The 27,234-nt window shown below is 53.2% G+C and overlaps 3 protein-coding genes across 3 annotated transcripts; 2 read left to right on the plus strand and 1 right to left on the minus strand.

Moving 5' to 3' along the window:
- Nucleotides 1–134: 134 nt before the first annotated feature.
- Nucleotides 135–2,078, plus strand: BO82DRAFT_414084 (alpha/beta-hydrolase; the record flags this gene model as incomplete). Its single annotated transcript, XM_025639909.1, has 4 exons — nt 135–266; nt 322–645; nt 707–1,021; nt 1,078–2,078. The coding sequence occupies 4 exons, from the start codon at nt 135–137 to the stop codon at nt 1,948–1,950; spliced, it is 1,644 nt and encodes a 547-aa protein (XP_025492278.1). The 3' UTR covers nt 1,951–2,078.
- A 778-nt stretch (nt 2,079–2,856) lies between these two features.
- Nucleotides 2,857–3,323, plus strand: BO82DRAFT_67210 (uncharacterized protein). Its single transcript, XM_025641456.1, has one exon. The coding sequence runs from the start codon at nt 3,042–3,044 to the stop codon at nt 3,282–3,284; it is 243 nt and encodes an 80-aa protein (XP_025492279.1). The 5' UTR covers nt 2,857–3,041; the 3' UTR covers nt 3,285–3,323.
- BO82DRAFT_414091 (putative nonribosomal peptide synthase) lies at nt 3,324–26,817 on the minus strand. Its single transcript, XM_025639910.1, has 2 exons — nt 13,854–26,817; nt 3,324–13,799 (listed from the first exon to the last, which is right to left on the minus strand). Exons 1-2 carry the CDS (start codon nt 26,748–26,750, stop codon nt 3,363–3,365), a joined length of 23,334 nt encoding a protein of 7,777 aa, XP_025492280.1. The 5' UTR covers nt 26,751–26,817; the 3' UTR covers nt 3,324–3,362.
- Between the last annotated feature and the right edge of the window lie 417 nt (nt 26,818–27,234).

Below are 27,234 nucleotides of genomic sequence, written 5' to 3' on the forward strand. Positions count from 1 at the left end.
GCCTTGACTATCTATGATTTGACTTGAATGAGTTCAATGTACTTAAAGAGAGAGAATCGCACCCCTTCAGCGACTGCCTCCCAACATACTCAGATCAACATTGCCTCTCAAGGTTGCTTTTCGCTATCATCACAATGATACTCCTCACTTACACAACACTTTGGTTTAATCTCGTGCTCAGCTTTCTCATCGCCGCACAAGCTGACGCGACGCATTTGCCTATTGTTGATCTTGGATATGAACTCCATCAACCCATTTCCTACGAGGTAGACTTCGCAACTGCATATCTACAGCTTGAGCAGAACGTTTACATTGATATAGAAACATACTGGATTATACAACTTCTCTAACATCCGCTATGCCGCTGCACCAGTGGGAGATCTCCGCTTCGCCTCTCCTGTCCAGCCCGAAGTCAACAGAACATTGGTTCAGATAGGCTCCGAAGTTCGGATTTGTCCGCAGGCCCTCCCATCATGGATGCCACAGTCAATGTCGGCTGCCGGTAGCTACTTCTTCAATGGCAGTGTTACCAGCACGGAATCCGTTCTGATGGATCCACGTGCGAGTGAAGATTGTCTTTTTCTCGACGTTGTCGTGCCCAAGAAAATCTTCAAGTCCTCTGGCAGAAAGGGAAAGGGAGCACCCGTGAGTGGATACCAATCAAACCGAAATTTGGTCGAAGCAAACATACTGACTACAAATCTAGGTCTTGGTTTGGATCCATGGAGGGGGATACGCCGTTGGCTCTAAGTCTGGTGAGGGGAGCGGTTCTCCCGTGGGCCTGCTTCGTCGTGGAGATAATGAGTTCGTCTATGTGGCGATTAACTACCGCCTCGGCGCCTTTGGCTGGCTCAGTGGTTCGGCTGTTCAGCGAAACGGCACAGCAAATGCCGGTTTGTTAGACCAGCGTCTTGCCTTGGAATGGGTTCAACAGTATATCCACCTCTTTGGGGGTGACTCCGAGCGTGTAACTGTCATGGGCGAGTCAGCAGGAGGTGGCTCTATCCTGCATCAAATAACGGTCGGTTTTGTACCCGCTTCTCTCTGATATAGTTCGGTTTTTGACTGTCCCTCAAGGCATACGGTGGTAGTAATGGGCCTGTTCCCTTTCAACAAGCTATATTGCAGTCGCCTGCATTTACACCCGATCAAATTCTCAATCCCTGTCGGCAGGAACAGATCTTCCACGAATTCCTTCAATTCGCCAACGTCAGCACCCTAGAGGAGGCCCGACGCCTGCCCTCGTCTATCCTTATCGAGGCGAACCGCCAACAGATCTACGGTTCTTCTCTCGGAAGCTTTACTTATGGGCCCGTAGTGGACGGTACATTTGTTCCAGAACCCCCATTCCGCCTTCTCCGCGAAAGAAAATTGGACGCTACTGTTACTCCGATGTTAGCTTATAATGGCAACGACGGAATCATCTTCTCCGACTTCTCTCTTAGAAATGAGAGTGGCTATCAAGCCTACATATCCGGCTTGCTTGACCTTCAGCCTAACGACACTGCTTACGTCTCTACCCAGATGTATCCGCCGGTTTTCAATGGCTCGCGCAGATATACGGATGAAATAAGTCGCGCGGGCGCTACCTTTCAGGAAGCAGTCATCCAGTGCAACGAGATTATGCTTGCCGGGGCTTTGGGAAATGCCACCTATAACTACGTTTTTGACGTTTTCCCGGGCCTCCACGCGCAGGACGTTTCAGCAACATTTGATGTGAACTTGGACCCGACACCGGGAGTATTTGACCCGATGATTGCCTTGCAGCAGCTTATCACCAGTTTTACACTTACGGGAAAACCGGCTACGGACCATATCCGCCATGTGCCCATTTATGGACCCGAAAGTACATTGTTGGTCCTGAACGCAACCGGTATCAGCACAGGCAGGGAAGATCCTCGCGTGGCGGAAAGATGTGAGGAGTGGTATAACCTTCTGGTGGCGGCATAAAACATGTTGATGGACATAGGCTCCTTGTGCTCTGTTCGTCATTGATTCTTTTCATTGTGACGTGGCAGGCACATTGCGGTGTGCTATTTTGCGGTCTTACCGATGTAAATTAGATCAGAAAACTTGCGGTTTCAAGGCAATCGCAGCTCCCTAGCCTTGCTCGTCCGGCTAGGTGTGAGGCAAATATTCATTGTCACTTCTGCTAGACTACGCTCTTTTGGAACAACTTGAAGTTTTCGGCTGGGCTGATTCCGTGTCAAGGCTAGAATGTAGAAATTTTTCCAAGTTGCGTGCTTGAGGTATTGGTCCATTCGCCTGCAGGCGGCTCGGAGGTAAAGACTGAAACATCGCCGAATGCGATGAGATAAAGGGTAAATCTAAATCACTTAGTAGTTTTATATATTTAAGTATAGCCTAATTAGAAATCTTGTACTTAAATTGGTTCTTGGCCGGTAATGTACAGGTCAATATATCCAATCTGCAGATTGGCATGTTTGGATTTTAGGTCCAGTATTCAGACCCAACTTGTGGGTATGGGTTCTAATATTGGACCCAAACCCGATCCGTGGCGAGGCCTACCGGGAGGTTAGTAGTGGGTGGGTGACCACCAGCAAATCCCTTCTGTTATATGTTTTTGCTTTCCTTCAATTAGAGATACCATTTTGTATCACTATGATGGTGTGTGTGATATAGGTCGTAGCATTCCCGGGCATCGGAGGATAGCAACTTCAAGAGTCAAAGAAAGGGTAAGGGTTCGCCTGCGTGGAAATAACCCGGTTGCAGGAGGGATTCCTCTTTCGATTTCTATCTACCAGGAGCTGAGTTCTCTGGGATGTTTAGTACTATAAAGTATAATACAGAATAGTGTACCGCATACGATTGACAATTTCAAGACTTCAACCTGGTATTTGGAGTGGCTCATTGATAAATAAACCATGTGAGCCATAGGCCATATCAACCTGCAAGATGTTGCACATGAGCCTCTCGCCCTCGATGGTATGTGATAGTCAACTAGCTTCTACGTTGCTGTCATCAACTTGTAAAAGAAAACAGTAATCAAGTTATATTACACTGAAATTGGGTTTCAGAAGATGAACAATTTCCGCCTAGTAGACCAACACACACCTCAAATCTGGCTTGCAAATTCTTCTTACCTATATCTCCCCATACTAATGAAAATATCGAGTTATCGGTGTTCCCGAGTAACCCGGCCACGTGACCCCAAGGCCCTCGCCTCTTGTCACCACGCAGAGAACTTAGCTACTTCAACCAACCAACCACCCACCAAATCGCCCATCCCTGAGCTTCATCAAATCGCGTATAAAAATCAGTAAAGCCCAAACCAACTACCAGACCCTAGCAGGTTCTTGACCTTCTCGCATGAGGCGCACGTTCTCTTCTCTTCCCAAGCGTCATTGTGCGTGTGTATCCAGGTTGCAATGTGCATTGATCAACCCACTTACGCGTCCAGTCATCGCCGGACCGAATATCTCCTCGTGTGAGCATTCCACTCGCTGCACCTCAATGTGCGGGCACTGAGTCCGCCACCAGTCGACAATGCCGGACACGACGGCATCCGGGGTGGCCAGGTAGAGCGAACGGCCGAGGTAGGTGTCCGGGCACGCGGAATTTGCCCAGATGCGGGCATGTTTATCAAAGTGTTCCTCGATCATTCTGGTTTGGTCGGGGCCAAAGAGGCGGACGGCATCATCCGCGGCGGTGCTTCTCTCTTTCTCATCGGCGAAGAACGGCTGGTGCGGATCATAGCAACGGGTGTCAACAATAACGGTCGACAAGGGTGATCCTTGTCCTGTTACCTCCAATAATCGTGCCATTTCTAGTGCCAGCAGGCCGCCGAAAGAGTATCCGACCAGAACGACGGGCCGGCCTGACCTCAGCTGGACTTCCAGCGCTTCCAAGTAATGTGCGGCCCAGTCGCGCAGGGATGCGGGGCCCTCCGGCTTTCCGAAGAAGGGATCAGACACTTGCACGATATCGTACTGGTGGCTTAGGGCCGGCACAACATGGTCGAACACACTCGACTGACCGAAGAAGGGATGGATCAGCACCATCGTCGCCCGACTGGTGCTGCGGTTGGTCAACTGCATGTAAGCAGGGAGCCTTTGCGGTGGTTGCTTGTCACCGAGGATTCGGGATGCTTGGGACCGAATGGTTGACAGCGAAACCAAATCGGTCAAATTGAGCTGGAAGTTGTTGCGCCGCAGTAGCGCGAGTAGACTGATGGCCCGCACAGAGTCACCTCCTATAGAAGAGAACGGCGTTTGCAAACCGATCATCTCCTGGTCCACTCCTAGTATAGTGGCCCAATGCGAGGCGAGGGTTGCCTCCAGGGTCCCTGGACATGGGCGATCAGCCGCTGGCATCTCGCTGGCGCAGAAGGACAGTAACTCTTCGTCATCTACAAGCTTCTGCGCAAGGGCCTGGATTCCCTTTCGATCCAGCTTATCAGAGGCAGTGCGCGGAAGTGGTGTGTCGAGCAGCTGAATGTGGGCAGGGACCATGTAGGCGGGGATACGATGTGCAAGATGTTGCTGGATGATGGAAGGCGTAATGTGTTCTTCGTGAGAGCTTGCTACCTCGATGAAGGCAAGCAAGGTCTCATTCACTCCCTGGTCCACCTTGACAACAGCACACGACTGGACACCATTGAGCTGCCTCGCTGAAGACTCGATCTCGCCCAAGTCAATCCGCAGGCCCCGCAGTTTGATCTGGGAATCCATCCGCCCAATCCACTCAATCATTCCATCTCCGTGGACTTTGGCAATGTCGCGAGACCGGTACATTGTCTGCCCGGCCCAGAAGGGATCGGGGACAAATGGGCTTTTGAGAGGATTATCCACGCCACTACCTTGGTAGCCCCCAGTTACCTGTGGTCCACTGATGCATAGTTCACCCGGTACTCCAATAGGTACTCGGTTGGACGTGCCTGGCTGGAGAATGTAGACGCGACAGCCAGGAAGCGGGAATCCAATTGTGGTAACCTGCGAATGCGGAACAGGGTGGTGGTATGCAGGTCCTCGAAGCATACAACCAGTCACGACAACGGTAGTCTCAGTTGGACCGTACTGGATCCGAAATACCATCTCTGCCGGTGCCTTATCCAGGATATCTGCCTTGACGGCCTCGCCTCCCACTATCACATCGCGCAAATGCGCCAACTGGAATCCGTCGGAGGATGCACTGGAAAGCATCATATCTGCCACCGTGGGGGTTGTCATAAGTTGATTGACTGCAAAGGCATCCACCCACCCAGCCAGATCGCTCCAGAGGGACTGTTGTTGGGCGAGTACGACACGCCCCCCTGTGGCAAGTACGGGGAAGATATCGCTGACTGACATGTCAAATGTATATGAAGCGAGCTGGAGTCTGTTCACGGTCCAGGACATGTATGTGTCCCTTGCTGCAGATTTCATGAAGGATACCAAATTTGCGTGACTGACCATTACACCTTTCGGTACGCCCGTGGAACCAGACGTGTAGATAATATAGGCTAGGGAGGACGGTGTAGGCTGTCCCTCAGACTGCTGAGTGCTTTTCCAACCGTCCGCTGCATCAGAAAGTTCGGTCAGGGTCGAGACGGTGGCGCCTAAAGAGTGCCCAATAGCCTGCAGCTTGTCAAGACCATTGTGGCCATCCCATAGGATAAGCTTGGCCTGCGCGGATTCACATATCACCCTTAGCCGCTGCTCGGAATGGGAAACGTCGAGTGGAATATAAGCCGCCCCAGATTTGAGAACAGCAACCATTGCTAATACCATGTCCACTCCCTTGTCGAAGACAATTGGAACCAAGGGTTGTTGATGACAATCTGACTTGCAAGTGTGATTGAAAAATCCGCGGATCATGATTGATAGCTTGGTGCTCTGACTGTTCAGCTCTCCGTATGTCATGAACCGGGAGAGTTCATACTGCACCGCTATCTTGCACGGGTTCTCCATGGCCCGTCGCGATATCATATCATGTGCGCACAGCGAGTCGTTAGCAGTGTTCATCGGTGATTCTGGGGTCTGCCCTCTCTCGCCCGCGAGTTTGGCCAGCGCTGCTTCTTCAGCATCACTAATCGTTAGCCTGGCATTAGGCTGAGAGGAACTGTCGGCGATTAAACTGAGAACCTGGGATATATGTTCGAGAAACCACTCAATGTCCTCTGGAATTAAAACCGTTGGATCAAACATGCACTGTAGGTTCAGGTTGCCCGTGCATGGATGGCAGGACGCTTGCAGCACGACAGGAAACTCAAACCGACCCAGGTGACCCCCTTGGACCTTCAAGTCGGGCAAGGTTTCTTCTTCTCGAGCGTGCGTCTCAAAATTGAAAGCCTGCTGATAAACAAAAAGCACTTGAAAAGGCAGGAGATCGGGGGCATCAGACTGCCGTCGGATACTGGGCAAGCCGAGCTGGTGGTAGGGCACGGTCTCCAAATAGGAATCCAGCGAATGTTTAACCAACTGGTCAAAGGACACTCTCTGCTGACTGCTTCTGCTGCTGCTGCTCGATCCCTGCCTCTGTTGCATGCGTATCCGGACAGGGTGTGTTGAGATACAAGGACCGGCGACGAACCCAGGAGCGCCATCAGAGATGGATCTTCCACTAGACACCTCGCCAATAACGATGTCTTCTACACCACTGTGCTCGGCTATGACGAGCGCCACTGCAGCTCGTGAAATAGCGGCAGGAGTGACTGCTCTAGCTCCAGCTAGATCATGCATGTTTCCCTTCCATGTCAGGGACCGGCTCGAGAACTCGTCGATTTTTGTTATTCGGCCACGCTCCAGTCCTCTCGCAACCGGCCAGGAAGCGGCAGGAGCCCCATTTAGATACTCTTTCCAGAATGAGGCTGCACCTCCCTTTGGAACCGCCTGCAGCTGAGAGACAAACGTGCGGAACGGAATCATGTTCACAGAAATATCAGTTGGCCGCTGGGGAATACGATCTTCCTCTAGTCGAGCTTTATGATACTCGCGGGAAACTTCCTGAATGATCCATCTGAAATACGCCTCATCATACAGAGCGTGATGGATGGTGAGTTCGAGTTGGGGCGAGCAACTATCCCTGGCAGCCTTGCACGAGGTTGGTCCACTCACCAAAGCCAACGATACCGGGATATGACCAAAGCCTAAAGCAGGGCGGTCCCGCTGCCTATCTTGCCCGTCGATAGATAAAAGTCGTTGAACCTCAGGGGAGCTGTTGTCGAAGATGCATTGCCAAAAGGTGCTGGAGGTAATGGATGATGAAGACACATCCCCAGCAACGGGAATAAAAGCCGTGCGGAGGGTCTCTTCGCGATGAACCACTTCTTGCCACGCGAGCCGTATTGCTTCCACATCAAGTTTTGACTCCAGACCTAGCCGTACGACACTCAAATAACCGGAGTCTCCTGGTGCAGCGAGAGAATTGGACAAAACGCCTTCTTGGAACGGCGTGCACGGCATCAAGTGACTCACTTCGTCTGACCGAACACCCCAGTCGCGAAGGGCATTCCGATTTCTAACCTTGTCCAACGCAAAGAGTCTCATTTGATCTTCAATATTGGAACTCACTTCCATATTACTACTGTCCGGCTGTTTTAATCGCAAACGATCCGCTAATCTCGCAGGCGTCGGGCAGTCAAAGACGTCTCGGACAGTTGCCGTGCAATCCAGGCATTTCGATAGTTGAGCCGCCAGGCGGGGAGCCAGCAGAGAATGACCCCCCAGGCTAAAGAAACTGCTTTCTCTGTCAACAGAAGCCTGCTGTCCTAATACCTCCGCAAATACATTGCAAATGGCTCGCTCAATTCCAGTACCGGAATCTAGTGTTTCTCTATCAGAACTCGGCTGCAGTTCAGTAGTTGCTGGTTCTTGCTGTGTCATTCGCAGGCGAAGGGCCTGGCGGTCGACCTTGCCGCGATCTGTCAGTGGAAGCTGATCGAGGACGGTGATGGTGCGTGGAACCATATATGCTGGAAGCTGCGCGTGCAAGTACTCCCTGAGCTCATTTATGCACTGTTGATCTTGTTGACTCTGGACGGGATGGTTGGTGAATGAGCCGATGTCCTGGCCCTGATGATCGGCTGGAAAGTTGAACAAGACCCGCTGTTGTACACAATCTGGCTTCAGTCGATGAAAGATTGCATCGAATGCCCCACGCTGTGACCGTTGTCGAGCCCAACTAATGTTGACCTGGAATCCTGCCTGGTTGGCTATGGAGACCAAATCTCCCGGCGACAAGGCTGAGGTCTTTGCTGCTCGGTTACGGTGATAGACCTGCCAGTGACTCTGAGTGTCCATGGGGCGAGAAGGAGGAGGAATGCCCTCTTCGAGGGCATCCACTATGTATTTCTCAAGGATTATCCTGCGATTTAGGATGTTTTCCACGGCTATGATGGGTCTGCCATCATGCGATTGTCGCAGGTGCTCCAGCAAGCTTCGGGAATTCAAGGACTGCGATGTATAATCGATCCGCTGGTTCTCTTCAATCTGGTAAATGGTGCGCGGCGGTGCTGTAGCATGTTTCATGTGAACCACGGCCGAGTAGCGGTAGCAGCTGAGCTCGTTCGCGGCACTCATCAGCTTGGGGAGAATTTCAACGTGCTCGACCCGATCCGGGAATCGACCAGCCAAGGAGGTGAAGAAGGCAGGATCCACCAATAGCTCGGTCTCAGCGGCTCTGCATTCCTCCATACACTTCCGGACCTGATCCTGAGTTGCTTTCGCGCCGTCATTATGCAACGCCTTCGATACCAGAAACTCGTTGTACATAGGGTAGGACCGGATGTCGCCAAAGAATATTGTCTGGACACCCTCCAGCCGCGTCAGTTTCTCGATAATCTCCAAGAGATAGGCCGCACTGGGAAAGTATTGCGCGACGGAATTGACGATGACCAGATTGGGGATGAAGCCAGAAATGAAATCCTCGATACGGTCAGCCACGCCTGTGTGGACCTTGACTTTCCCTGCCAGTCGTTCGTCGGCGTTGGCCATTTGCTCGACCATCCGGGCGAGTTTCGGCACCAGTTCAATCCCAACATATTCGTCCAGCCCTTGATCAATGTTGAAGAGGATCATGCCAGACCCTGTGCCGATTTCCAACACCTTTCCAGGGTCTTGTCCGTTCAACAAGGTCCGAAGGGTGTCATCCAGCCACTCTTCCATCGCGAGAAGGTCAATACTGCATCCATCATACATCGAGAGCCACCCGACAAAGTCTCTTCCCAGTCTGTCGGGTTGAAGGGTGAAGCTGTCATACGCCTCTGTATCGAAGACAGTCTTCCATGCATCCACCCGCTCCGTCTCCGCCACCTCGTCGTGGATCGGATGCAATGCCACAAAGGCTGCAAGGTCAACATCCGCCCCCTTTCCGCTCACTACGGCGGCAGCGCTGCGAACTGCGCCGTGGGAGAGGAGGGTGTATTCAATCTCCCCCATTTCCACCCGATTGCCGCGGATTTTGACCTGGTCGTCTCGACGGCCAAAATACTCCAGCTGCCCATCAACTGGTCTCCATCGCGCATAATCCCCCGTCCGATATGCCCGGACCACCTCGTGGCCGATGGTCATGTCTACAAAGCGACCTTCATTCTTGTCCGGATCGGTATATCCCCTGGCTAGCCCATCGCCGGTGACAACCAGCTCCCCGACCACACCTCGAGGGACAATATTGAGAGATTCATCCGTAACATAAGCTCCAGAGTTACTGATTGGTTTCCCGATCGGCACACCATTTGCATATGCCTCGTCGTCGAGCAGCGGGTATAGAGTACTTGCCCCCATGTTCTCTGTGGGCCCGTATCCGTTCAAGATGGTGGCCTGGGTGAATTGCTTGGCCCTGGCGACATCCTCAGGATCAAGACGATCTCCGCCGAGAATCAAAAGATCCAGGGTCTTGACAATGAGAGAGGTCTCATGCAGGCATTGTTTGAATAAGGCCGGGGTGAACATGGCCGCTCGCACGCTGTGACGAGCATATGCATCGCTCAGGCGCTTGTAGTCCAGCACGGTCATCGCATCAATGCATACCACCATTCCACCACTAAGGAGAGGCATAAAGACTTCCCAGACAGATACATCAAAGGAAAGGTTCGCCATATGAGCGAGGGGCTTGCCTGCGGCTCGGGTGAAGTTAGGTTCTTTGACCATTCGAACAATTGCACGATGTTCGATCAACACTCCCTTGGGCGTCCCCGTCGACCCTGAAGTAAACAGGACGCATGCTAGGCTGGTCGCAGATGCTGTTGAAGATTCAGCGTTCAGCCCCTGACCGTCCGATATCTCCTGTCGCTCGCCATCCCCGATGATGCGAGAGAGGGTAATGAACTCCACGTGAGCCAATCCGACATCGGGTACAGCAACCCGAGCTTCATCCACCACAATCACCGTTATCATTCCATCTACACATGACAGGATGCTGCAAATGCGAGTGTGTGGAGTACTGGCATCCATTGGTAGGTACGCGAGGCCCGCTTTCATAATCCCGAGGAAAACGGCGATTGCTTCAGCGGATCGTGCTGCGAGCACCCCGACGATGGTCTCCGGATCAAGGTGCAGACTGCGGAGCCACCTTTTGATACGATCCGACTGGCGGTCGAGATCCCCATATGTGTGCTCCTTTCCTTCATGCACGATAGCAACGCTGTCGGGATGTGATCGTGCTTCCTGACGAAATAGATCCACTACAGTGGCATCCCGCGGGTAGTCCGTCCGCTTGATGTCTAGTAGATCGTTCATGTCATGCAGCAAGCGGTGATTAAGCAAGGGCATGGAGGCAATGGTTGTGCTTGGCTGGTTCAGCCCGCACTCCATAACCGCGTAGAACACCGAAATCATCGCTCTTACGGTTTCAGAGAAGAAGATATCTTGCGCAAACACTACTTGACCGCTTAAGCCATTTTCTTCTTGGAAGAGGTGGAATTCGAGATCAAACCGAGTGGTACGTGATAGAAGTATCTGCTCGGTCTCCAGTCCGTCCAGCTGCTCTTTCCCTTGTGTTTGCGGATGGACGGCAAACACCGTCTGTACCAAGGGATTCTGGGTGGTTTCTCGGTCGGGCTGCAGGGCAGACACGATCCGATCGAAAGGGATATCCTGGTGGGCAAAGGCCTCTGTCGCGGCAGACTTGGCCTGACTGACAAGGTCCTCGAATGTGGTATCATGATCATCGACCTGGAGCCGGATGCACTGCACGTTCACAAAGAGTCCAATGATGTCGTGTAGCTCTTCGCGCCCTCGGTTGGCAATCGGGGTACCGATGGTCGCATCAGCTTCCCTTGTCAGGCGGTAATGGGTGGCTCGGAAGACGGCCAGTAAAACAATGAAAGGTGTGAGCTGGTGCTGCTTACAGTATTGACATAAGTGGTCGTACATCGCACCATCGATGCGAACCTCCTCGAAGATTGCTTGCCTCGATGGGGTTGGAGGCCTTTGCTTATCACCAATGAACTCGGCCGGCTTGCTGCCCGTAAGCCTTTCGATCCAATACTTCAGCTGGCGATCATGCTCGAGTCTTTGGCCTTCTTGGTTCTCCCACGCGGAGAAGTCGCGGTATTGGATGGGTAGCGGTGGCAGCTGAGCATGGAGGGGGCTACTGCCATGAAGTGCAGCCGAATAGAACGTACTCAGTTCCTTCAGGAGTACTCCGACAGACCAACCATCACAGATGATATGATGAATCACGATCGATAGAATATGCGACCTCTTATTCTGGCGAAGCACAAGTGGTCTCCACCCTGGGTGCACTTGGAGATCAAATGGGGTGGACTGTTCCTCCTTCAGGGCGCGAAGGAGGCCTTCTTCGCCCGCTGCGTTCGGCACGTGAACAACCCTGAGCGGACGATGTGCAAATGGACGTATGACCTGGATATTTTGCCCGTCACGGTGCTCGAAGGTCGTCCGCAGTGTCTCGTGCCTCTCCTCAATCGCGGACACAGCGGCCTCCAACGCATCGAGATGCAGCTCTCCCCTGATGCGAAGCCCAAAGGGCATCAGATACCAAGTCGACCCTGGATGCAACTGGTCTAAGAACCAGAGTCGGCCCTGAGCAAATGACTGCCTGACTACCATCTTATCCCGAGGAAGCCTGGGAATTGAAGTATACAGTTGTTGTTGACTCGTGGCTGTGGAGTCGAGTCGTCGTGCCAAGGTCTGAGCGGTTGGAAAGTCAAACACATCTTTGAAGGAAAGATGGACGTGGAGGCGACTATTGATCTTGGATACTGCTCGAATGGCGAGGATGGAATGTCCTCCAAGGTGGAGAAAATTGTCCAATATACTCACCCGCCGGCCCAAGGTTTCCTCGAAAATCTCGCAGATTACCTTCTCTCTCTCCGTCGTAGGTCCAATATACGTGTCCTGATCCAGACTGGATAACGCAGGGTCTGCTAACAGACTTGTGGCTCTATGAGCTAGCAGTCGGCGGTCTACCTTGCCACTGGGAACGCGAGGAAGCCCCCCTTCCAATGGGAAGAGGTATGAGGGCACCATGTGTGCCGGAAGTCTGGTGGCAACCCACGCTTTGATTTGAGCGGCAGCATTGGCGTCCCACACCTTGCTAGGAGTCTGGTCTTGGTCAGACGCCGCCACGCAGAAGAGACACAGGGTATCTCCAGTGGGATGATTCACCACCACGGCCGCACAACCGTCCAACAAATCATGCTGTGAGATCACCGCCTCAATCTCCGCGAGCTCCACGCGTTGACCACGGATCTTGACTTGGCGATCGAGTCGACCTAGGTACTCTAGTTTTCCGTCGGGACGGAACCTTCCCATATCACCTGTCCGATACAAGAGTCCTTCCGATGTCTGCTGGCCTAGGACATGGCGCTGGAAATGTCGCTTTGTTAGCTCTGGCTGGCCAAGGTATCCGCGTGCGACTTGTGGGCCCGTCACGCAGATCTCACCAATACATCCAACTGGTACGCGATCATGAGATTCAAACCCTAAGAGATGGACTTCATTCTCTCCGAAGGGGTACCCAATTGAGACTGAGCTTTGTCCCTTGGTACGTGCTTTAGGAATATGATAGAACGTCACATAGAACGTTTCAGTCGGGCCATATCCATTCCAGACCCGGCATTCTTCCGGGAGATAATTCAGAAGCTGCACATCGAATACTTCGCCAGCCAATAACATGACGCTGAGGAATGGAAAGATTACCCCGGCATTCTTGACAGGTTCCCAGAGAATGTTGGCGATTGTCGGAGTGAGAGAGATATGAGACGTCATTGAATCATCAACCCAGGCGCCCAGGGAAGAGAATAGCTTCTGTACTGGAACGAGCACTACCCTGCCACCGGAGCAAAGGGTGGTGAGAATGTCTGCCATAGAAACATCGAACGTATAAGAGGCCACCGGCATTCGAGAGTTATACCACCTTCCATGCACATCCGGGTCATTATGTTGCATGAAGGCAAGTAAATTGCCGTGCGTTATCATCACGCCTTTCGGGGTCCCTGTCGAGCCCGACGTAAACAACACATAAGCAAGGCGAGATTCGTCCCTACACTGTTGTACGAGTACAGTGTGGCCCGAGGTAGGGGTGGATTTCAGATCATCAAGGGTAACGAGGCTTTTGTTGGTTGCACTGGACACCGCGACCAGGGTTTCATTGCCTTTTTCCGTCATTCCACAGACAATGAGCGGAGCACCGGTCGACCTCACGATACTGATGAGCCTCTCTGCTGGGTAGCCCGGCTCAAGCGGTACAAATGCTGCGCCTGCCTTCAGGATCGCCAGGATCGCGACAACCATGTCCGTAGTGCGCTCGAAGCAGATTGGAATAACAAGATGTTGAGAGCTGATGCTGTCCAATGAGGCTATATATCTTTGTAGCGCCAGGGACAGGTCCGTGCTTCGCTGTTGCAGTTCACCGTAAGTCACATATTCATGTTGTGAAGATTGCAAAGCAACCTTCTCAGGCATCCTTCTCGCAACAGTCTCAAAGGCGTGTGTTAAAGACGCGGGATGAGTATCCTTGACTTTATTATCCTCATTTGCTCGACAACTGCGGCTCCATAGCTCAAGTTGACGAGCCTCCCGCGAGCTGAGAGGGATTCGTGCCAACCTCATACTGCCACTTCCGGTCGCGTCCACTTCCACGAGAGCATTGAGCGACTGCGCGAGATGGTGTAGGAACCATTCGATGCCCTGCTTGTCAATCACATCTGGTGCATACGTGCAGTGAAGCACCACCCCGGAATCCCCAGGGAGGCAGGCGCATTCCACAACCATGGGGAACCCCATTTGCCCCAAGTGACCCCCCTGTACTTGGAAGGCGCTGTCTCCCGCGAGTCCTTCTTCACTGCGAAACGCGTCCTGATAGACAAAGAGAACTTGGAACGGCAGGAGGTCCACGCGACTGGATTGCTCTCTGATGCGTGAAAGGCCGTAAAACTGATGGGGGAGTGTTTCCATATAGGAGGTGAAAGACTCGCGCAAGAGCCGCAGCATCGTATGTCTTTTGCTTCCCCCTTCGTCGGCCAATCGAATCCGCACTGGATGCGTGGTGGCACATGGTCCTGCAATAAACCTTGATGTGGAATCGCCGTGGCTGCGAATATCGGGTCTGCCCTTAGAAACCTCCCCGACGACCACGTCAGTAACATTGGCGTGTTCAGCCACAGTCAGAGCCAATGCTGCACGAACGATCGCGGCGACAGTCACTTGGAGGTTAGAGGCCGCGGCTCGAAGCTTGCCGGTCCATTCTAACACCGACGTCTTTGGACTCATCGCTGAAGTGATGGAGCTTTGCATCCCGTGCGAAAGTGGCCATGTACTGGGAACCGCATCCGCCAGATAGCGTTTCCAGAACTCGCCAGCAGGCGATGTGGACGGTGTATGACCTAGCTTCGAGTGCACGAAGCGCACATAGGTGGCGAATGGGATTCGTTGGTCTCGTGGAAGCACTTCAGCGACGCCCTGGTTGTATGCGAATGACCGGTATCTAGCGGACAATTCCTTCAGTAACAAGGATAGATATGCCTCGTCATACAGCGCATGATGCATTGTGATGTGAAGTGTGCATTTCTGTCCCTCGCCGTCCTGGTTCTCGATCGCAACAGCGACAGCGACAGGGATATGGTGGCCCTGCTCAGTTTCCCCCTGCAGATAAGGAAGCGGAGCGTGACTAAACACCTGCAGTGACCTAACCCGACCTACTTGCGAGGATTGAGGAGATAAAACAACTTGGAGGAGTTCCCCGTCCTGCTCAGGTCTTGATATATCTGCATCGGTCGTATGGGTGATTATAAACGTGGTACGCAGCATATCCTCCTGGTCAACGGTTTTCTGCCAAGCATACTTGAGGGCGTCAATATCAATCTCCTTGCCCAGGCCGATGTTCATGTGCGCCGAGTATCCAACCGAGCTTCCACTCGCGTCGCTGCTCGAGAGAATGCCTTCTTGAAAGGGTGTACACGGCATGACGCATTGGACCTGGTTGGGATCAATCCCAGCATGTTGCACTATCGTCTCCCAGTCCGCAATACCGTTGGCTGGGAGATGTGCCATCTCGTCCAGATCTAGTGTCCAGTCGGCAATGGACACCGGGGGTACACTCTCATTCGAGAATTTCAGGTTGCTTGCTAGTTCGGCCAGGCTCTGAGCCCCCACAATGTCGCGAGGAGTACATTTGAATCCCTTCTCTCTTAGCCGAGCATTCAACTGCAATGCTAACAGAGAATCACCGCCGGATGATATGAAAGACAACCCCAATGATATCTTATCCTCATCCACTTTGAATAGTTGGGCACATGACTGTCTCAGGATCGCCTCACGAGGGCTGTCCGGGCCTTGCGAACCATCCATATCGTGCACTTGCTCCGACGAAAATGATTCGATGATTGATATTTCGGGCACTGTTTCCCCGTCCTCCAACGCCAACAACCAGGAACGTAGCTTCTTCTTGTCTGCTTTACCACTGGCTGTAAGGGGCACTGTGCGCACATAGATCCACGTGGATGGGATCATATGCGCTGGAAGATGATTTCGACAAGCGGGCTCTACCTCTGCTTTGATGAGCGTATCGCACCCGCTGGGAGACACGGCATCTCTTGTTGCGATGAACGCAATCACGCGCACTGGCCCGGCCACTCGCTTGGGAGGATGGACATCCACAATCGCATGGGCTACGTAAGGCGAGGCGCTGTGAACAACTGACTCGATCTCCGCCGGCTCAGTTCGCTGGCCCCGGATTTTGATTTGGTCGTCCATGCGGCCCAGGTATTCGATCACACCACGATCAATGAACCGTCCGAGGTCACCCGTCCTGTACAGCACTGTCTGGGGATAGCATGCGCTTCTGGTGAATGATCGGCTGCTCAAATCCTCTCGGCCAAGGTATCCGCGGGCAACCTGGGTCCCGCCAATGCATATCTCGCCGATTGCGCCGATGGGCCGACGCTCGTCACTGCCTGGGCGAAGAATATGTATTTGGTTCCCACCAAACGGCAGTCCGATGGGAACCTGTCCCTGGGCGTACGTTGTCTGCGCGTCCACGAAGTGGAAAGATGCATAGAAAGTTTCTGTTGGGCCATATCCATTCCACACACGACATTCAAGGGGAAGCGCCTTCATGATGGTGGGGTCAAAAACCTCGCCTGCGAGCAGCAGGAAGGATACCAGCGGTGGAAGCTGTCTGGCGAGAAGAGAGGCCAGGGTCGGGGTCATGGAGAGAGTCGTGGCTAGCATTCGCTCAGCCCAGTCTGGCAGGGAGGCCAACATTCTCTCACTGTCCACCAATGCCACGCGGGCACCGATCGCTAGACCAGTCAATAGGTCGGCCATGGAAACGTCAAATGTATATGCCGCCACGGGCATACGGCAACTCGTCCACCGGCCGATCAGCTCATCGTGCTGCGTGGCGATGAATGAGGTAAGATTGCGGTGCTCGATCATCACGCCTTTAGGCTCCCCCGTGGACCCCGAGGTGAATAGAACATACGCGAGCGACCCCGAGTGAACTTGGGGTAAGGGAGCCTTCGAGGAAGGCATTGCATAGAGATCATTGATAGTGTACACCGAGGTCGACGTGCGATCACCAACTGCATGCAATTTGCGACGGCTATCCTCGCCGAGTAGGCCTTCGATGAGGATCGTAGACTGGGTTTGACGCAAGATCGTCTCTAGCCGTCCCTCTGGGTCGGAGATGTTGAGCGGTACATACGCTGCTCCAGCCTTCAGTACGGCAAGAATCGCGATCACCATGTCAACACCCCGGTCGCAGCAGATGGGGATCAGCGGCGGAGTAGATCCAGACCGTTGATCAATAACTAGTTGTTGGATCACTCTGGCAATGGGCGTGGACATCTGATCTATCTCCCGGTACGTCACAAACTGGGATTCTGCAACCTGAACCGCCACCTTTTCTGGGACCTCCGCTGCCCATCTCGCAATGAGATCGTGGATGCAAGGATACGCGTCAGATAGTGGCGCGTCGACGGACTTGCTCCATTCAATCAGCAGTTGGTCTTCATCGGGGATGATCGATAAAACACTGTCGAGTTTTCGATCCGTCTGGTAGGACAGTGAATGGCAGTACCAGGCCATGCGCTTCATCAGGCACCGTGCAATTCCCGCCTGCAGAGGATGTCGACGCTCGAGGCGCATCACGATAGTGTTGGCCTCGGTCTGCCGCTGCCAGCACGACAGCGTAATTGAAGGGGGAAGTCCATCGTCAACACTGTCCAGTTCGAGCATTGAGTTCAAGCTCTCATTCTCGAGCACGTCCGTCCGAACGCCAAAGAAATTAAGCAGCGTATTCACCAAGCCCGGGGCTTCGACCCCAGCTGCTCGAGCCACGCCATCGACCCCAATGATACTGTGTGCGCCCGCCAAGGAAATCGCAGTCTCTGTTGATTGTAGAAGATCCAGGACCCTGTCGTGCCGGTTCAATTGGGTACGGATCGGGACCGTGCTGATACAGGGGCCGATAATATCAGCCACACCATCCAGTGGAACCTGTCGCCCTGAGAATAGCATTCCGTGAGTGACATCACTGGTATCGAGGATCTCGGAGAGGACCAAACTCCACGCCAGTGACACCAGTGCCGCAGGTGATATGCAGTTTTCGGATAGCGTGGCGAGACTACAGGTCTGTTCCACGATAATTGCATCGGCATCCATCGGCCGTGAAGACATCAAGGAGAGAGGAAATGTGGTAGGTTGTACTCCATACAAGGTCTCCGACCAGAACTTCCCGTGGGTCTGGTCTGCGCGGCTGTCCAAAGCCACATAGCGAGCAAATGAGCCAAAAGAAGGTCGCGGCGTCAGGGATTCGGTCGGGCAGCCATCCACAAGAATCTGGGTCAACTCGCCAAATAGCATATCCTGGCTCCAGGCATCGATCAAACTGTGGTGCAGTAGCCAGATCAATTGCGCCGCCGACCCATCCGTGGCGCGCACGACTCGAGCACAGAACGGTTGCTTCAATGGATTTCCATACTCAGGGTTGCGCAACAGGCTCGCCACCATCTCCTCCAGCTCGATATGATTTCTGACCTCTACTTGCCCAACCGCGCTAGTAGCGAGGATTTGAGTATCACCTAAAACCAGGGCCAAAGGCCCGACTTCGGGATCGATGTGTAAAACCGTCCGCAGCACCTCATGTCGCTGTACCAGGCTTCGAATGGCCTCCTCAATCTGCGAACACATTGACCTATCTGTGGGGATGCGCCAGACGCGGCTGGTCACATACCGAGGCGATTCATGATCGGCAATTCCTTCGTAAAGTAGGGCCCGTTGCATCGGGGTACAAGGGATGATATCCTCCAGTGTGTCTTCGGCATACAGGCGAAACACACGATCGAAGCAATCCCCAGGCAGCAGCCCAAATGCGGACGTCGATGACGCACTAATTGACGTCTGCCCCAGACGATCCTTTTCGTCGAGATACTGGCAGATACTTGTAATCTGTTGACCTAAGAGTTCGGCGATATCGCCGCCATCCATCGCACCTTCTGACGGCCATGTAGCCTCGATATAAGTCTGCTTGTCATACACATAGAGCTCAAATGCGGCATGCGACAGCGGCACGGCATCTGGACAAGTATCGCTCCAGCGTAAGCCTGGAAGTTGGACCGGATGCAAAACCGATTCATCCTGGCCCCGAGGCTGCTGCCGGACTCCCTGGTAGTTGAAAACCAGACCTATCATCTCGTTATTGGCGACCTTGGCTGTACCCCAGCGGGAGCCTAGCAACTGGTGAAATCCTCGGTCGTCTTTCATCAGAAGATGGCGCTGGTCTTTGGCCCGCCGTACCATGGACTCGATAGACGATGATTCCTCTCCGCAGTCAAGGAGCATGGGCATAATCGCGGTAAACCAACCCACTGATCGCGAGAGATCGGCATTGTGGGTTCCAGTGTGTCGACCATGTGTTTCCAAGCCGACCACAAGACGGCGAACGGCGCCTGCGAAGTGCTTGCAGATTGTCATGGCCAGCCCCGCTAGTAATAAATCAAGAGGTTCCGTCGAGAGCACGTTGTTTGGGCGACCAAGAAGTAGATCTGTGATGCTTGAGTCAAGTCTGGCTACCGTTGTGGTGCGATTGATCGGGTGAATTGGAACCAGCCCCGGCTTGCGAATCCACAAGGGCAGTTCTTCAGAGGCAAATAAAGATACTGGGCTTTCTGGTGGTGCATCTAGTGTACTGCCTGTGGCCAGTGACCCAGCTTCATACTTAATCTGGCCCTGACGCGTCCATGTGAAAAAGCCCATAGTTGCCGGCTGCAGAACAACCGATTCCGGTTCCTCCTTCGCCTGCACCAAGGCGTGTAGATCCTCAAGAAGAATGTGCCAGGACACAATGTCAACCACGAAATGATGGATGGTCCAGAACAGGAAGACACGACCATTTCCGTCGATGCAATAGAGAGCGGCATCCATGACCTTCCCCCGCCGGATGTCTAATCCACTTAATCGATCCTGGATCTCCGCACCTAGGGCTTTGGGCGTGAGGGTCGTCCGCGGGGTATCCAGGCTTAGTGGTTCCATGTCTAAATGAGGAAGAGCCCCGATGGTCCATTCCTCCACTGGGAGATCGAAGCTCCAGTGGACTATCGCGCGTAAAGCATCGTGGTGATTGCGAAGACGTTGTAAGGCGAGCTGCAGCCGTGATGTGGAGATTCCAGTCACGTCCAGCAGCACCGACTGATTAAAATGATTGATCACCTGCTCTCCACGCTGGGAAGCATACTTCGACTGAATGCTAGCATATCTGCCAGCAATCGGACCTAGCGCCACTGGTCCACTATGCGCATTGATGTCGGTTGCTTCTTCCGGCATCCTTTCGGGCACATTGACGTGAGCGGTTGCGCATTGTGCCAGGGACCGGATCGTAGACGCGTTGCTCACATCGGTCATATTGAGCTTCAGTCCGGCTTTTCGGAGCAGCGATAACAAGCGAATGGCACGAATCGAGTCACCCCCAAGACGAGAAAATGCAGTATCGGGGGCGATGTTTGCCTTGTCGGTCCCAAGAACCTGCGCCCATGCATCAGCAATTTTATCTTCAGTCGTACCTGGAACCCAGCCTTCAGGATGATTGGTATTTTGTGGGGTGAATAGTTTCCCTTCCTGGTCCATCAGCTCTGCTCGAGCGCCGAGTTCGCGTCGATCGACCTTCCCGCTGGTGGTCAAAGGCATGGCTTCGACAGGAAGCAAACGAGAGGGGACCATATAGCTAGGCAGGCGGCTCTCCAGATGGCGATGTATTATCCCCTCCGTTTGACTCCACACTTCCGAACCAGGGCTTATTTGGTGGTCCTTCTCGGTCTGCACAAAGGCGAGGAGAACCTGACCCTCGTCTCGATCAAGCACAATCACTGCACATGCAGTGGCTATCGCATGTTCTAGACACACCGACTCGATCTCCGTTACCTCAATTCGTAGACCACGCAACTTGATCTGACTATCAATTCGCCCATGATGCTCGATGAATCCATCGCCACAGAGCCGCCCAAGATCCCCACTCCGGTACAAGCGTTGGCCGGCAACGCGAGGATCACTCAGAAAAGACCGAGATGTCAGATCCGGCCGGCCTTGGTAGCCTCGAGTGACTTGAGGACCTCCGATGCAAATCTCGCCTGTCACGCCCACGGGAACCTGTTCTAAGGTCTCCGGGTTGAGGATGTATAGCCGACAGCCCCCGAAGGGGTACCCAATTGGGATGTTGCGGCGATATCCGTCGTCCTTCCGAATTTTGTACTGTGTTGCGTAGATTGTGGTCTCGGTTGGACCAAACACGTTATACACGTCACACCCAACGGGCAGGCGTGATAGGATGCTGGGGTCAAAGGCCTCCCCGCCAACGTGAAGGGTACGAAGGTAGGGTGGGTCAATATCGGTCAAGAAGTTGGCCGCGACGCGAGGTGTGACAAAGAGGTGGGTTATCACCGTTCTATCCAGCCAGTCCGGCAAAGTGGCCAAGAGTTCATGGGTCGTCTGCCCTAGGATCAGACGCCCACCCGATCCCAGCGTGCCGAAGATTTCCCCTGTTGCTGCATCGAAAGTGGCTGTGGCCAGTTGCAGCCGCGCTGAAGTCCAGGTTCCTATCGCCTCCGGTTCATTCGCTTGCATGAAAGCTGCTAGATTGCGGTGCTCGACCACCACCCCTTTGGGCTTTCCAGTTGATCCAGATGTGAAAATCACATACGCCAGAGATTGCGGGGTGGGCTTAAGCGAGGGCATTCGCACTTTCTGCTGTCCATGCAGACTCAGCAGCCTTTCAATGCTAACGATGCCACATTGTGCCTGCTTGCTCGCAGCCTGGAGCTTTTCCATTGTTTCAACCGAGCGATCGCCGACCATTACTCGAGCACCTGAGAGGGAGAGGATTTGCTGGATTCGGTCCTGTGGATGATGATGATCTATAGGTAGATATGCGGCACCTGCCTTCAACACGGCAATCATAGCGATTACCATGTCGACGGCACTGTTGAAGCAGAGCGGGACGATCTGTTGATCTCGTGAGGGTAAAAGCCCCAGGCTGTCAAAGCAGTTCAGCAACGCGTTAGACAGTTCTCTGCATCGCCTATTCAGCTCATCGTATGTGATGAATCGGAATTGATTCACTTGAAGGGCGATCTTCTGTGGTGTCAGATTGGCCTGCAGTTCGAAAAGCTCATGGATACATATTTCCAGGTTTGCTGCAGGTGTTGAGCGAAATGGGGTCCGTTTGGTCGACCAATTCTCGAGAGTCTGTCTCATCTCCTCATCCACAACGGCCGTCAAGAGTTCTGGCTTGGAGACCTTCCCTTCAGCAACGGCTGAGAGCATGTCGATCGTGCGGCATATAGATCGTAGAAACCACTCAGCATCCTGCTCACTCAAGTATCGCCGGTCAATGGTGCATTCCAGCGCAAGTTCACCAGTGCTTTTGTCGCATCTCGACTCCAGTATGAGGGGAAACCCGAGGTTTTGCAACCTCGCCGACTCCACGTGGAAACGACCAGCAGCAACACTATAATCTGCAAATGTCTCTTGGTGGGCAAAGAGAACCTGGAAGGCCATCAATTCAGCATCAGACATCTGTCGGTGAATATTGGCCAGCCCCCAATGCTGATGCGGTATCGTGGTTAGATATGATTCCAGTGCGTCGGCCACAAGCTTGTGCATCGACAATGGCGATTTGCGATCAATCCGGATGCGGACAGGGTGCGTGGCGAGGCAAGGACCCAAGGTAAAGCAATCATGATCCGATCGGCCACTGGACACTTCACCGAATACCACGTCATCTGTCTGAGAGTACTGTGCCAGTACCAGAGCCAATGCAGCTCGAACAAGTGACGCGGGTGTTGCTTGGAACATCTGGCCCAAAAGGACAGCATTTCCGGCCCATATTTTGGAGACAGACATCTCTATATCTTGGTCTTTTTCCTCTCGCGTTCTGCGAATCCCACTTGCCAGGGGCCAAGTTGCGGGAACCGCTTCGTGCAGGTAGTCCCTCCAGAATTCCTTCGGGAGCTCTGGATCATCGTTGCAGAGGGACTCCACAAAAGCGGAGAACGGCCGGCTTGGGGGTAAAGCAGTGACTGGGCTTCCTACTTCCTGTGTTTCGTACAGGATGGAGAGCTCGGCGGTGATTCTGGTCAGGAATGCTTCATCATATAAAGCATGGTGGATTCGGAGGTGTAACATCCACGGCTCATCAACAGACTCCTGGGTGATTTCTGCCGAGAGAGGGACGACTCCAAATTCAAACACAACATCTCCGTTGTTCAGGCTGGCCACCCGTCTCACGTCGGCGGCGGATTCGTTCAAAACGACCTGAAGGATGTTGGACTCCCTGGACGGCGGTTGTTGAACTTGCGAGGATGATACAAAGGCGGTTCTCAAGGTGTCACACCCAAGTACCAATCGTTTCCAGGCTTTCTGGAACTTGTCCAGGTTGATGGTACTACCTGAACGTATGGTTATGGCTGCGAAGTACGTGGACTTTCCTCCTCGAAGGCTGCTCTGGATGAGGCCTTCTTGCTGTGCAGTGCATGGATAAATTGCCTCAATCGTGTCAACAGCGATACTGGTATCAGCAACAATCTGTTTCCAACTGTCCTCACGGTAAATTGCCTTTGTAAGCTGCTTTTGAGGGCTGCTGGACGGATACATGGCTTTTGCTACATCAGCGAGCGTCATGGGGCCCAGCAAGTCCCGTAAGGAGCAATGTACCCCTTTTTGTCGCAGTGCGGCCAAGAGACGCATAGCCAGGAGCGAATTACCGCCAAGGGATATAAATGTTGCGTCCACAGATACGCCATGGAGTGCTGCACCCAGTACGTCCACGCAGGTGGCTACGATGAGCTTTTCGGCCAGGCTTGTTGGCATCCTCTTTGTGGTTTCTTGTGTTTTCCATGGTGCAGCTATCACATGGAGACCTTCGTGGGTTCCGGCCCTTGCCACACTTTTCACCCACGAGGATAGAGTACCCCGGTTCAGCTTGCCGCTGACTGTAAGGGGAAGATGTGAGGCCATGATCCACACCTCCGGGATCATATACGGTGTCAACCGCCGCTGGCAACAGGGCAGTATTTCTTCCCTCCACGCAAGTTCAATGGCTTGCGTACTTTGACCGGCTCCTGGAACTATCCAAGCAACTAGAGCTTCGCGATCATGGCCCTCGAGGTGGTCGACACTGACAGATACCTGTGAAATGATGGGGGACTGCTTGATTGTCACCTCCACTTCCCCTGTTTCCACTCGCAGTCCTCGCAGCTTGATCTGGCCATCGGCTCGGCCGAGATGTTCAAGCATGCCTTTGTGATTAAGGCGACCCAGGTCCCCAGTGCGATACATCCTTTGCGATGGACAAAATGGGTCCGTGACAAACCCAAGGCTGGACAGATCCGGTCGCCCCAGATAGCCGCGTGAAACCTGAGGACCAGCGACACATATCTCTCCGACCGCATTCGGAGGAACCGCTGTATCGCTGCTTGTCCCACGCCGTAGGATATAGACTTGGCACTGGCCGAATGGTCGACCAATGGGGACCTCATCAGTCTTGGTCTTGTCGAGTATGCAGCAGGCAACATCCACCACAGTTTCCGTAGGACCACAGGTGTTCCAAATTCGCGTTTCGGCTGGGGCTTGCGCCAGAAAGCTCTGGTGGAAAGGCTCACCACCGAACATAAGCGTGCGCAACCGGGCAGGCAGATGCGAAATGATAAGATCACCAATCGTTGGAGTCAATGCGAGATGAGTAATTAACCGCTCCTCCAGCCAGTGGTTCAAATTCGAAAGCATTTTGTTGCGCGGTACCAATACGAGACGGCCACCGCGGTATAGATTGGCGAAGATATCTCCGATGGATGCGTCAAAACTGTACGCAGCCAACTGCAGCCGCGTAGATTTCCATGTACCATCTGCATTGCCCTCCCCTGCTTTCATGAAGGAAACCAGATTCTTATGCTCCACCATGACTCCTTTCGGAGTCCCTGTCGACCCGGATGTGAATAGGATATATGCCAGGGATGACGAAGTTGAATGATCCGGCCAACTTAATTGATTTAGAGATGCATCATGCGCGGAAAGGCCCTCAATAGACGTCACCAGGATACCTAGCTCAGCGCATGTTGAATGCAGAATATCTTGGAGTTCCGTCTGGCCGGCGACAACCACAGGGGGATGACAGGCGGTTAGGATACTCACAAGGCGCTCCTTGGGCAGAGAAGGATCTAACGGCACGTACGCACCGCCTGCTTTGAGCACTCCCAGAATGGCAACGACCATGTCAACACTTTTGTCAATGCAAATGGGGACAAGCGCCTGGTCCTTCCGGTCATGGGGAAAGTAGTGTCTCAGGCGTTGGGCTACCCTACTGCTCGCGCTTGAAAGCTCAGTGTATGTCATAAACTGATTATGCTCTGTTTCCAAAGCGATCTTGCTGGGCCATTTGCCAGCGGCTTGTTCGATTAGGTCGTGTGCACATGCAGGGTCATCCAGGAGGACTTCCTTTGGGTTCAATTCTAGATAGCGCCTTCTGTAACCCCCCTGGTGACATATTTCCGATACAGCGGATGCAAATGTCCGGTACTCGATGCTATCACCAGTGGCTTGCATCCACGTCAAGGTTTGGCAAAAGAAATCAAGAAAAGAAGATGCAAAATCCTCCCGAAACCGTTCCTGGTGGTATCGGATCTTGACAAAGAATGCTCCTTCTCTTGGGGGTAAAATCTCCACGATAAATGGGAGGTCGTTCCGTGCTACCCCGCTGGTCCACCCCCAGTCACCGACACCATTCGAAGGGTACGACTGATTGGTTTGACAGACTAGACATACGTCCAGCTCTGTGCTACTCTCGGGCAAAAAGGACTTCAGCTGGCCAACACTCAGGTTATGCGGGGGGTCGCGAGAGGAGCGCAAGAGCTGCGCACATTCCCCGAGCTTCGTTTGTTCCTGCAGGTAAATATTCCGCACTTGGGGTCTCAATACCGGCCCCAATACATGTTGGTCCGACGGGAGGAGCATGTTTCGCGCGGAAGTAATTTCCAGGAACAAGGAGTCCTCACTGTTTCTAAAAACACACACTGTCATGGCCAGAGCGAGACGAAGAAGTCGTGCGGGACCAGCTGGTCGATCCGGTGAACTGACATTCAGCCTCAGAGAAACCTCATGGATCACCTCCCCGACGCCAAGACCACCATTTGACACTCTCCCCGGGCTGAGTACGGGCGATGTCTCAATTTTCCCCAGTCGTTCGCGGAGCAATGTCTCATCCTGCTTCCAATCATGCTTGAGCGGCGGGCGCACTCGAGAAAAGAAATCCGACTCTTGCAACATCTTTTCTGGGAGGTGCATCTGCTGCTGTACCAGTTCCAGAAGAGCCCTCGCAGACCAACCATCAAGCAGTGCATGGTGATATCTGAGGGTGATAGAAGACTTTTGTTGCTGCTGACTGACAGTCAAAGAGAACTTCCACGGCATAGTTCCATCCCACTCATCTGTCTCTATGGCTTCAAGCTGGAGGATGCCAAAGAGTGCTTCATCGTCTATGGGCTGCAGGCTTAGGAGCTTTGCTCGTTGAAGAACGTACGCCGGGTCCAGCACCGCAATTCGCAAATTTGCCGTACTCGATTGGTGTTGATGGATAAAGATCGATCGCAGTACCGCATGTTTTCCTGCTACTGCGTGTATGGCGACATTGAGTTGGTCTGGGTTCACAACCCCGGGGGCGCTGAAGTGGTAGGTCTCAAAATAGGATTCGTGGGCGGGATCAGCGACTGTAGATAGGATCATCTCCTCCTGCATGCCCGAGGGCGTGTGCACTGATTGCACGCCTTCTGGTAATGGGCATTGCAAATCTCCGATTGAACCCATGCTGACGGTTTGAGTAAAAGCCCGGGTAGGAGGAAAAGAAAGTGGTAGCTAAGGTAACAGTCTCGACAAGGATTGAACAACCGGTAGTCACTCGGGTGATATACTGACTTATACTTCGGGTTCCGCCCGAATAGAGATGAGATGGTCTTTCGAAACCACAACAAACTGACGCACATCAGATTGGACCGCTATACCAATGTGATAGGTCCCCATCGTCGCAAGTCCACAGGCCACAGGTCGAGTGGAGGTGGAAGCGTAGCGAGATGCAAGGGAGGGGTGTAGATCATTGATGGATGTACTAGCCTCTCTTGCCCGACGCGGAAAAATAATTCGTCACGGCACGTGCCGGCCTATTGCAGAGATAGAAAGGAGTACAGTCCACTGGCGCCGCGCGTGTCGCTTGACAATCTCTCTTAAAAAAAAAAAAAAAAAACATGTAAACATATATATACGTACAGGCATGATCAGAAGCCCGGCGGCTTTC

This window comes from Aspergillus uvarum, assembly GCF_003184745.1.
Source record: "Aspergillus uvarum CBS 121591 unplaced genomic scaffold BO82scaffold_24, whole genome shotgun sequence".
NCBI classification, from domain to species: Eukaryota; Fungi; Ascomycota; class Eurotiomycetes; order Eurotiales; family Aspergillaceae; genus Aspergillus; species Aspergillus uvarum.

Excerpts from the sequence above, each read along its gene's own strand:
- BO82DRAFT_414091 (XM_025639910.1), bottom strand. The coding sequence starts at position 26,750 with ATGGGTTCAATCGGAGATTTGCAATGCCCATTACCAGAAGGCGTGCAA. Across the intron at positions 13,800-13,853 it reads CGAGAAGGATGCCTGAGAAG|CGAAGCACGGACCTGTCCCT; the intron begins GTTGCTTTGCAA and ends GAACTGCAACAG.
- BO82DRAFT_67210 (XM_025641456.1), top strand. The coding sequence starts at position 3,042 with ATGAACAATTTCCGCCTAGTAGACCAACACACACCTCAAATCTGGCTT.